This window comes from Gadus chalcogrammus, chromosome 4 (assembly GCF_026213295.1).
Source record: "Gadus chalcogrammus isolate NIFS_2021 chromosome 4, NIFS_Gcha_1.0, whole genome shotgun sequence".
Classification (NCBI taxonomy): Eukaryota; Metazoa; Chordata; class Actinopteri; order Gadiformes; family Gadidae; genus Gadus; species Gadus chalcogrammus.
Window position 1 is genome coordinate 1,400,570 of NC_079415.1, and position 12,229 is coordinate 1,412,798.

General features: G+C 51.5%; 1 protein-coding gene across 1 annotated transcript in view; it reads right to left on the reverse strand.

Annotated features, from left to right (window-relative positions):
* The window catches only part of lrp6 (low density lipoprotein receptor-related protein 6), a 58,777-nt gene that overhangs the window by 40,819 nt on the left and 5,729 nt on the right, over positions 1-12,229 (reverse strand). The window contains exon 3 of the mRNA XM_056588194.1: positions 166-363. Within this exon, the coding sequence (XP_056444169.1) occupies positions 166-363 (198 nt within the window). The remainder of the gene's footprint in view (positions 1-165; positions 364-12,229) is intronic.

Here is a 12,229-nt window from a genome sequence, read left to right on the forward strand (position 1 = left end):
CTCTGAGGGTTAACTTTGACGTATGGCTACCATCAATTGGTCGCCAGGTAACAAAACACAGATTCAACTCCCCAGTGGAACCGGTATCGACCTATAGGTGGCGCCAAACCCAAAAACGCCACCTCTTGTGCGCAGTGCCTCTTTAACGTCGGTGCCCCACTGTACCTTGAGGTGCCGTCCAGGTTGGAGCGGTGGATGAAGTTGAACTTGGCGTCGGCCCAGTAGAGCTTCTGCTCGCTGTAGTCCAGCGTGAGTCCGTTGGGCCAGTAGATCTCCTTCTCGATGATCATGGCACGGTGGGTGCCGTCCATGCCCGCCCGCTCGATCTTCGGGACCTCCCCCCAGTCGGTCCAGTACATGTACCTGGGAGGGCGAACGGAGGCGGGGGAAACCGTTAAAACCAGTATTTCATTTATATTTCGGATTCACGCCGTTACGGAGCGGGAACGGTTAGCTTGGACATCGTTCTGAAGGATTCCTTTAAAGGGGGTTGCTGACGTTGGGTATCGAACCCGCTCCCTTTTGGACGGGGATCTGACACCCCAGCCACCACACTATCCCACACCAGAAGCTGTGGGGGAATCCCCAGGAAGGAGCATTTCAACGCGATGCAACGGTTAAACGTTCATCACAAAACAAGTCAAGCTCGCCGACATCACACCTGGAGCGCCATGGGAAACGGCCCAATAAAAACAGCGAGGCGTCTGTCTGAACTGGTGCGCTGCGCCGGTGGGAACCCGGCGCGAAACGAGGGATCCCGTCAACACGTTCACCGCAGAGGTCGCTGAGGGAGCGGCAGAGTTCACTCGGTCTGGACTCTGGGGGCGCCCCGTAGGATGAGCCTGTCGCGAGTCTGACGTACGACATCAGGCAGGAAGTCCTGCCCCCTGGCTTCCTGTCTGCCCTGGCCTTGCCCGGGAGCAGTGTGAAGCGGACGTGAATTAACTGCCGGCGTGAACCAAAAATCGACCTCATCCCAGAGCTCTTAGGGAGTTCATGCGTCGACTTGTTTTGCGTAGCTCCAATAACTATAAGCACCACCAATGTCGAATAAGACAACTGTGCATCCACAGCAACGTTACGGCGACTACAACTGCTTTGGCCGCACGTGGACCGTCTGTGAACTTCACTGACGGCGCATCACTATGAACTACTATGAATTCCACTTCAGGAAGTCTTCTACGGCAGAAGGGAGGCGGGTGGGGTTCTTTTATAGAAGTCCAGCAGGCAAAGGTCTCCCAAGCATGGCAAGAATGACAAGAGACACTTGAGCAAGTGTCCGGGGAATTTGAAGTGGAAGCAGAAGGGGGCACGGGTGCATGGCGGTTAGGTGTTGAAGGCCGCGGCATACCACCCAACATTAACAATTTGTCTTCCTCACATAAACAAACAAAGTGCAAAGTCTTTGGAGTTGGATGGATGAAAGAAACAAAACTGAGAAAATAATAAACGGTAAGGGGAAAGAGTCTGGCCCCTTACAACATTCATGCAGTGAAGTCAAAAATTTTCTGGAAGACGACATCTGTTCTTGTTTAAGAAAAAGCTAGTTGTTTCTATAGATGTTGATATGAATGTTTTTTCTCCAACTTTCATGCGCAGGAACTTTCTGCTGGGGCAGAGAAACTTTCTGCTGGGGGCAGAGAAACTTTCTACTGGGGGCAGAGAAACTTTCTGCTGGGGGCAGAGAAACTTTCTACTGGGGGCAGAGAAACTTTCTGCTGGGGGCAGAGAAACTTTCTGCTGGGGCAGAGAAACTTTCTGCTGGGGGCAGAGAAACTTTCTGCTGGGGCAGAGAAACTTTCTGCTGACCAATCCAGACCGGATAGCGAGGTGAAACCTCTCACATGTTTGGAGGGAGGGAGGAACTGGTGAAAACACCCCTGGTTTTAACACATCCTGCCCTGTGAAGCACATCAGCACAACAAACCAGCCGGTGGGGGGGGGGTCGCGGGGTGAGGAGGAAGACTGCTGTGGGGCTAATGGGCCATCTTTGTTTTCCCCCTAATTGCTTTCACAGCTGGACGCCCTCCCCCCACAGCCACCTCTACACACAGTCGTCGTCCCCCCCCCACCGTCCATAAACACCCCCGTCCTCAGAGAGCCGTCCAGCAGGAGTGAGTGAGCCCAGGTCCAGGGTTTAGGCCCAGGTCCGCTCTTCACATTCCAGACACAGACCACCACACTCTCCAGACTCTCCAGCCTCACCAGGCCTTTGCAGAGAACACTGCCAGACCGGGGGGGGGGCGGGGGGGGGAATAGGGCTGGGCGATTTGGCATAAAGATTAAAATCTCTGAATTTTTCAAACCAAACCTGATTATCGATCTTACTCAATTTCTTTAAAAAAATAAATATAAATATATATTTTTTAAAGCAAAATATGCAACACACCACCCCTACTCTGCTGCGTGCCTCAGTTGAAGACGTTGGAATAAATGTGTTGTGCTGCTGCTTTTGGTTGGCACAAACTTCAAGCAAACTCCACAGACTCACATTTTTCAGTGCAGGCTGCCATGTTGATATTAAACCTTAAAAAACATTCATTCGAGCCCTCGCAGCCGGAGAGGACGGGGGAGGGCGGGGGAGGGGGGAGGGAGGGAGGACGGGGGAGGCATCAGCCGAGCACAAACAAAAACAAGGGAAACCACCGGCGGGCCAAGGAGATCCAGATTGCCCCGCTGGTTTAAGACAAACAGATAACCTTGGAGTTCAGCGCGTTTCGTTATCCGGCGTGAGGCCGAGCGTGCCCGGTGCCAGCCTGAAGGAGGGGCCGGCCCACCGGGTCCTTTTGTATTAAGTTTGAATTCAAGTGATTACAGCCACACGATTACACCCTTTATCAGGACGGGCACCGCGCTGAGCTCGGCCCCCGTTAGCGGCTCGCACCAGGTTGCACGTAAAAAGCTAGAGAAATAAATCAAAGTCAGAGCCGCTCTCATTTGTTGCCTTTGGCTCTTTACTGGAGGACTTATGATACGGAAACACTGGACATTGTACCGGTGTATAATTCCTCACTTGAATTCCCAAAACTGTCTTTTAATTGTGTGTAAATGCATTTGCGTCAAGTCAACCACGCGGCAACAATGCTGCCATTTTGCCGCGGGTTGACCACCAACCTGAATGAATTAACGTCTGATGGGGCAGAGGTCCTTTCCCGGTCAAAATCACTCCAAAAACGCCTTATTTTTAAGCAATCTTCCAGCGGGTTGGTTTCCATCAAACGTCACACGTGTGTTCGTTGTAATGATGGAACAAATAAAATGAAATATCAATGTTGTATATTTTTTTTTTTTATTACCACGATCACACGTCTGACTCAGTTCAGGCGATATCTAGTCAGTGTATATCCATGGGGCAAACTGACTAGCTAGCTAGACGGCCTGTGGCCGACCGTCTGTCTGTCCCAGTGGCCTGTGTTCTGTCCCAGCCCAACTGTGAGAATAGGGCACCTGAACAGCAAGCACCAGACAAAAGTTCAGGTTTGGAACTGGAACAGAGGAGCCCAAACTGGTTCCACTATGGAACATAAAACTAGAATTAAACCTCACCATCCAAACGTCCTCGCTCACTGTGGGGTAACAAATAAATTATTCAGGATTTTAAAACACACACATCGTCTTCTATAAAAGGGATATGGCCTCCGGTATTCAGCCCCAACACAATGTGCATGCGCCGTGATTTATAGTCAAGATGGCTGCCTTGACAAGATCTGTCAACCACTGACAACTGTGTGTTCGCCCGCGGCCTGTTGGCACGGCAACACTCACTCACAGCAGCTCATCAGCGCCAATGATGATCAAAACAAGGGCCACCAGGGCCGCACAAGGGTCTTACCCAATCCACTTTTGTCGTCTGTAGTTTTTAACTAAATTGACTAAATAACAAGAGCGAAAACCCAGACTTACATGGTATACGAGTGCATCGACGGTACCGGGCTGAGCTTGGACAGAGGCATGACTAGCAGCGTGTTTGACACACACTGGTTCACCAGAAACAATGTTCTCCCTGTGGGCTCAATTAGCCATGCAGCAGGTGAACAGCTCACCGTACAGGGGGTAGCTACAAGAGATTTATGTTTCTTCCACCAGGATCGATGCTGCTGCTGCTGCTGCTGCTGTAACGCTCGTGCCCGGAGGCGTTCCATTCAAAAGTTTGAAAAGTTGAAACCAAGGCAGCTCTCGATGGATGGTGTAGAAATGCAGTGCGGAGGCGAGTGTCTCTCGGATCAATCCCCCCCCTCCCCCCCCCCTCCCACCATCTGCAAAACCACAAATCGAAACCCAGTCAAATGTGGTGGAACAAGTTCTGCTCTGGCCAAGGTAGCCACGCTAGGCAAGGCTAGGCAAGGCTAGCCGGCGGAGCGTGGAACAGAGCCGAGCTAACAAAGGACTCGGGAAAATTAAACAATGAGGAAGAACTGAAGGAAGGACATTCCCTCAAACTATTGCATTTCCACAACAGGCAAGTCCAGACACTTCACTGTTGTGACTGAGAGAGACAGTGTGTGCGTGCGAGTGAGAGACAGTGCGATTGTGTGCGAGTGAGAGACAGTGTGTGTGTGTGCGAGTGAGAGACAGTGTGTGTGCGTGCGAGTGAGAGACAGTGCGATTGTGTGCGAGTGAGAGACAGTGTGTGTGTGCGCGAGTGAGAGACAGTGTGTGTGTGTGCGAGTGAGAGACAGTGTGTGTGCGTGCGAGTGAGAGACAGTGTGTGTGTGCGAGTGAGAGACAGTGTGTGTGCGTGCGAGTGAGAGACAGTGTGTGTGCGATTGAGACGGTGTGTATGTGTGACTGACAGTGCAGTTAGACTGACTGTGTGTGTGTGTGTGTGTGTGTGTGTGTGTGTGTGTGTGTGTGTGTGTGTATACAGTATGTATGTGTGTGCGTGTTCCCCCCCCCCCCCCCCCCCCCCCCCCCTTGAAGAGCACCTGGTGAGTCAGACAATAGCGCCGCAGCAGCCCCAGTGGTTGCGTTCAACGCTGAGTTATCCTTAATGAGTCCAACAAAACACTAACCCCCCCCCCCGCCACGACCACTAGAGCCTCACCGATACTACCCGCCCCCCCCCCCCCCCCCCTCCGCCACGACCCCAGCAGTGCGATTCCCGGCACTCGGCTCGTTGTTGAAACACCTGCAGGAGGAGGAGGAGCGCGACGGCCTCCGTTGGGATTCCAGAGCTCGAGACGGGAGGTAGGAGATCCTCCAGAGGGGCTCGAAAGAGAAAAGACTTGTTCTGAGCGCCGCCCCGAAGCGATGCCGTGTTTGGACAGCTGAGGACCGGCTACTGCTTTGAAACCCGTCCAGGCTCCCTCACACACACACACACACACACACACGATAAGAGACGGATGCGGAATGCCGTGCCATTTTTGTTTTCATAGTTCCATTGGACGCGGGGGAAGAGCGACCCGCCCACCGGGGTGACGCTGTCCAATAGGAGCGCGGGACAGCAGCACGGGAGACTTTAATGAATGCGAGTCGGGCCCGTGCCAGCCGACTGACACTCTGGAGATCGGCGCACAATGCTTCCACCCTTCAGTCTCTGCCGGCGCCGCCACTATTTGGCCCCCGGGGGAGAGAGCATGGCAGCACGCCAGGGGCGGCTTGTGGAGTAGAAAGGCATATTATTGTTGTTGTTGTTGTTGTTGGTGGTAGTGATGGTAACCGGCCGGGGCAGTGGGTTAGGTTGGGCGACGGCTTTGCTCAGGAGGCAGAGCGGGTTGGCTGCTGACCGGACGGTAGTCGGTTCGATCCCCGGCTCCTCCTAGCCGAGCGCGGAGGTGTCCCCGGGCGAGACGCCGTCACCCCGCCTGCTCCTGACGAGCCGGCTGTCGCCCTGAGGGGTCGACTCCGCCGTCGGCGTGTGAACGTGTGAATGAACGGTTGTAAGTCGCCTCGGATAAAAGCGTCAGCGAACTCCCCTGAATGTAAAAGTCAAGTTTGGGGTGTGCGTCGCAGTAAAAGGTGGTGGTGGTGGTGGAGGTGGAGGTGGTGGAGGTGGTTGGGGGATGAAGGTGTAGCCATGGACAGGCCGGAGCCTGGGGTCACGTGCTGGGAGATGGTTATGTGCATGCGTGCCGTGTATTAGCGTTGCCTCGGTGCCAGACTCTGCTGGCACCAGACAGGATTCCTGTCATGCCAAACCACATAGCGTGTTGTACCGCCGTGACCTTCTCATGGCTTGGTTTCTTTTTCGCCCTGGTTTTTATCAGCACTGGCATCCGTCTGAAGAGCTTCGCTGTTTGAACGGACTAGGTTATAGCAACGTCTTACACAAAAATGGTATACTTTGACACTCTCAAACACACTCATAAGAGTCTGCGTGTGAAGATGTGAACTAATTCATTCATTATGCAAATAACAAGGTTTATCAACCCATTACCGCGCACGTTAACGAGTAACACGGTAGTGATAACACAAGGGCTTCATCTCGGTGTAACACAGAAAGAAAAGGAGAAACATAGGGGCCATCTCAGGCCCTGAGTGGCCCTCCAGGCCCGCGGGGCCCGTAGTGCTTCTCCCTTTATAAACAACGAGCTGAGCCGTCCCAGAGGCCGGCCCCACCCTTCGTCTGACTACACCGATACTCCGGGGCCGTCTGCCTTTGTAGGTGCACCCAGTACAGGGCTCGCAGGAAAGGATTTTCCCACAGAAAAAAAAAAATAACACAAACTATCTGGCCCAGAGAACAAAGCCAGTCAAACAGACTTCTCTGATCAGTGAAAAGAAAGGGGGGGAGGGCAAAAAATGGGGGAGCTCTCTTCCCCCCCCTCCCCCCCCCGTCCCTCCCTCTCTTCTCCGCCACAAGAGCTGTATTGTATTTGCTACCTGATGCATTAATCAGTCAACTTGAACCCGGTCCAGCACGACGTTCCACGGTAAATTCGGCCATCATTCCCCCCCCCCCCCCCCGCAGAACTATACGATCTAGACAGGGGTACATACGTGTGTGTGTGTGTGTGTGTGTGTGTGTGTGTGTGTGTGTGTGTGTGTGTGTGTGTGTGTGTGTCAGGATGTAGCTGCGCACTTTACAGGGCCGGGATCAAACGCGCGGGCACATGTGGGAGCTAGACGACCACGGGGGGCCGGTTTATAGACTCCTCCTCCCCCCCCCCCCCCCCCCCCCTCCTCCCAGCCATCCAAAATAGCCTTAACCTTCAGCCAGTGCACTGTGGTGTAGCAGTAGCTGACCGACGGCACCACGGCCCAACTGATGGTCCACCCACTCTGCGGTTACTGTGTTATATTTTCCATGTTTAGACATGGAGAAGTTGAAAGTATTCATCAGCGATACACTTTGGTCGCTTTGCTGCATCGTACCAAAACAAGACGACATGTGACTGTCAGACTGACGGTGCATATTGTTATTATATCAATATTATACCATAACATCCGTAACATCCGATTTGACAACGCAACACGTCGACAAACACAACCACATACGATGGTTATTATAAGGAATGTGCCAAAGTTCATTTAGCCAGCCGTTAGATATCTAGCGATTATTAATAATAATCACCCTCTAATGATGTTCCAATGAGGCCGGGGGCCAAATGGGCTTTCCAAACATTCCCTGTAAATAATCAGAGTAATTAAAGCATTACACTTTGCTACGCAGAAGTCACGTAGCATCAAAGCGAGTTACAGTATGTTTGTGTGTGGATATCTGCCCCGAAAGTACAAACTAATTAAAAAGAGCTGAAACGTTTCCCAAGAGAAGACGAATTGACCGATGGCCTGTTTCTCATACTAACTCCGGTACAGCGAGGTCGAAGTTTCGCCTCTTCCGCCGGGTGAAGACCGGGCGAACTGGGATAGACAGGAGCCTCTACGTATTTGCGACTGACGTACGCACAGGAAGAGGGAAATAACGTGTGGATGAGCAACGCGGGGAGCACGAGCGTGTCGGAAAACACAAAGCAGGAGTTGTATGAACTCTGGGAAATAACACGACCCGGGGGGGGGGGGGGGGCTCTCACAACAACACATACTTTTTCCCTCATTTCACTTTCAGAGCCCGAAAGAAACGGGAAAAAGCACACACCAACGCACAATGAACGCAGTGCACTTATATCTGCCACGAATAAAGACAACAAAAAACCACCAAGCCGCACCAAAAAAAAACAATAGGAAAAATCTAAACCAAAACAACCGTATAAAAACAAAGCTAGAAAAAAAAGAAACAGCTGGCAGCTCAACAATAAGTTCTTTGTGGAGCACATGCATGAGATATGTCTGACACACAAACAGGCAAGGGGGGGGGGGGGAAGAGAGAACCCCCAACGCTGGGCAGGAACGTATGCAAGCAATTTGCCGTTTTATGCATAAATGAAAGTGGCCACTTCAAATAGCGTGGGATGCTAATGAAACAGAGGATGTGTTTAGATGTTTACACACACAGGGGGGGTTGGCTCATCTCTCTCTCTCTCTCTCTCTCTCTCTCTCTCTCTCTCTCTCTCTCTCTCTCTCTCTCTCTCTCTCTCTCTCTCTCTCTCTCTCTCTCTCTCTCTCTCTCTCTCTCTCTCTCTCTCTCTCTCTCTCTCTCTCTCTCTCTCTCTCTCTCTCTCTCTCTCTCTGGTTGGACCTTCTGGTGGGGGGGGGGGGCACAGTGGTGCTGCGGTTTCCCCTCGCGTGCGATTAGGCCGGGACGGGCCGTGTTGGACGCCATCTGACCCCCCCCCCCCCCCCCCCCCCCCCCCGCGCCGACTGGCAGCGGTGGAACAGAGTTCAGGCGAACCCGGACGAAGGATCGCTCGGAGAGCGGGAACAGGCTGACGGAGAAGTGTCGTGAGCAGCCCCGAAAAACATGAGTGTGTCCGACGTCGTCCGAGGCTGAACCCATCGACTCACTGTTCAAAATGTATCATATCTAACCCATCGACTCACTGTTCAAAATGTATCATATCCAACCCATCGACTCACTGTTCAAAATGTATCATATCTAACCCATCGACTCACTGTTCAAAATGTATCATATCCAACCCATCGACTCACTGTTCAAAATGTATCATATCTAACCCATCGACTCACTGTTCAAAATGTATCATATCTAACCCATCGACTCCGTACTGTGCCGACAGCGTTATATACATTCGTTTATCTTTCTTCTGCCTAATGTGCTCTATGTAGGTCGCTCTGGATGGTCTGTCGGTCTTTTAATGGCCTAAATGTAAATTGCAAAAAAGCAAAACAGATGGGGGGGATATTGATGGCGGAAGATCAAACACAGACGCACCCCGAGATAAGAACGTACTTTGCGTTTCATTCAAGTGTGTTGCTGGATGTCTCTTCATGCACGTGAAGTTTGCAGTCGACCGCAGAGTCGGGTTCGACGTTACGTTACCCGGGTCGTATCGACGGGAATCTGGTTCGATGCAACGTGAGCGACGTCATCGGGACTCCAGAGGAGACCGTGAGCGGCGTGCTGAGAACGCACACTAGCGTGATACCGTGGCGTGCGGCATCTGGTGTTTTGCCGCTCCGACATGAGGGAGAAAGCGAGAGCGAGAGGGAACGAGAGAGGGAACGAGAGAGAGGCAAAGAGAAAGAGAGAGAGAGAGGGAACGAGAGAGAGAAAGAACGAGAGAGAGAGAGAGAACGAGAGCGAGAGCGAGAGCGAGAGCGAACGAGAGAGAGAGAGCGAGAACGAGAGAGAGAGAATCAACGACAGGGAAAGAGAGAAACAACGAGAGCGAGATTGAGGACAGGGGGAGTAGTGAGAAAATATCCTGGCGATTTAAATAAAACTAATGAATACATTACCGGCCCTCTTTTATCTGGGCCCGGGTACATTTACATTCTAATCTATGCGTCTCTTTCCCATGTGGGGTTACTCCACACTGGGGATGGCTGTGGTTGAGGTTTCGTCAATGTTGCTGCTTAACTCGCTGCTTCCCCCTTTCTATCATTTCAAGTCACAAAAGAGAAATCGCTATTTCTCGAATAAATCAGTCGCCGATGTCGTCTTCATCGATTACAGCTCTCAACTTTAATTCTTCAACAACAGTTGAAATGACTAACGTTACATTAAAGTTCTTGAACCTGTTGAAAAAGTAGACGATCAACAGCAAACTAACCGCACTAAATACTGCTCACTGACACTTAGATCACGTCTTCAACAGACTTAACTTCTATTGAATGCGCCGGTTAAGTTAGTGACCGTGTATTTGTTGCTGTAGTAAGTATGATCATCTGTAACCACGTTCGGCTGTGCATGTGTACGAACTGACTGTCGTTCTCCCGCGTGCCTCCAGGGAGAAGGGTCTAGATATTCCGCCACGCTGGAGCCCACTGAAACAGGGATGGGACGGCTCAAGTATCAAGACATAAAACAGGATGTGGCCCTGCGCTAAATGTGTCTTCTGGATCTCCAGAGTAGCACACTCTTGTTATCCCCTGTAACGGTGGTTGGTTAATAGGGGAAAACCACGACTACCGTTGACGCAATGAAAACCTCGTTAGTATAAATACCGGCCAAGAAGCGTCACCCCGGCCAAGCTCCATCGTTTCCTTTACAATGAGGAGACCACCACCACATTACCAACGTGGTGAGCAGCGGAAGACCGCATGACGGAGCAAACCTTTTGTCATCCCTATTCATGTGCAACGTCTTGTGGTCTCCCGTTAAGCTCCCCAGCCTTAGTCACAACAAACCCCCAAGTCAAAGTGCACGCCGCCCTCTGACCCATAGGGCTGGGTCGATCGCTAATGAACTCACAAACCACTTCAGTTCACTTAGCCTCGATCGAAACGCACAAACCGAAACCAGAGCTGCAGCTGTTGTCAAATGACCGTAGAACCGATCAAAGCAGGAACACAGCCCCCCCCCCCCCCCCCCCCCCCTTATCGCCTTACGAGAGCGAGCGAGAGAGAGTGATCTCCAACAGGGTCCATTGTGTAAGGCCCCCGGTGCCTGGGACTGTATCGTGGACAGGCCCTGCCACGGTGGACCGTGTATCCATGCACAGTCAACCCTACACCAGGATCCCCTTACCTGTCCGGTCCTTTGTACACCCACCCCTCTCGGGTTACCCACCTTGGTCACCTGGTGGGCCCGCTCAGGCCCAGCCTGTTGGGTGTAACACAAGACCAGAGCCATGATGGTAACGGGTTCAGCGCACCATCGTGTCACCGAGGGAAGCCACTGGTGGACCAGGCGGTGCATGGGGGTTTGATGAAGGGATGGACACTCTTTCACTTTAACAGATGTTCAGTAGAAGAAGCGAAAAACTTAATAGTGATATTGGCCGGTGAACTAATGTCGACTTTTCAGGAGTTTTTTGAATTGCCCTGAGAGAACTTTACTGAGGTTTATATGGCAAAACTTAACCGTTGCTTTAAAATTGGAGTCCCTAAATCACTGGCCTCGTTATACGTGAGATTGTGAGGTTATCTCACATTATTTGCCCAAAAAGAAAACACGTGCACTTTTATTTTATTTTACATTGCATGCAGAATCGACCACATTCACTCGGTGCAAACGACTTGGTGTTTTCATATCGTAAACGAGGACTGCGCTTATTTAATTGACTAATGTTGTTCTTCCCATAATAACAGTGCGTCGCGTGAATGTGGTCACTGTATTTTGCTTGAGGGAAACGTTTCAAATTATCTCATGCTGCAAAATAGGGGTACAAGGCTACAAGCAAGCTCTGAGTTTATCGGAGCTGGCGTTATGTCAATGTGTGTCACAGCGAAGGAAAAGTGGGAGCTGACCTCCCCAGTCCCTCAAACTGAACAAACAGCTGGTAGGTGGAACAATAGAGACACAAGACTTTGTGTAAAACTTTGTACGAGCCTTTCGAAAAATTAAAAGGCTTGCGTGGTCATAACTCATCATGTAGATGTCGGACAAAAACCGCACTTTTGAAAATGAATCCATCAGTAGGTTAATAATCTGGGACCAGAGAACAGATTAATAATCCTATCTGGGCCCAGAGAACAGGCTTGGATCCACCACCAGCTGTGTGTTTGTTCTTCCCCAGTTCTCCTGATCAACTCTTCCCACTGGGGTCGGGTTCCACGTCGACCGGCCGTGAGGACAAGGTTCTCCTCCTCGTCCCTCTCCTGTTCACCCATTGGAGGAGCAGTGGCCAATGGCCACCCACGTGGGCCTATTGTGTGACCTGGAGCCTCCCATGGCCATGAATATTCCACACATTGTGGAAGTACTTACAAGGACATGCATAGTGGCGTAAAACTGGATTAATGGGACAATCTACGGAGTAACAAG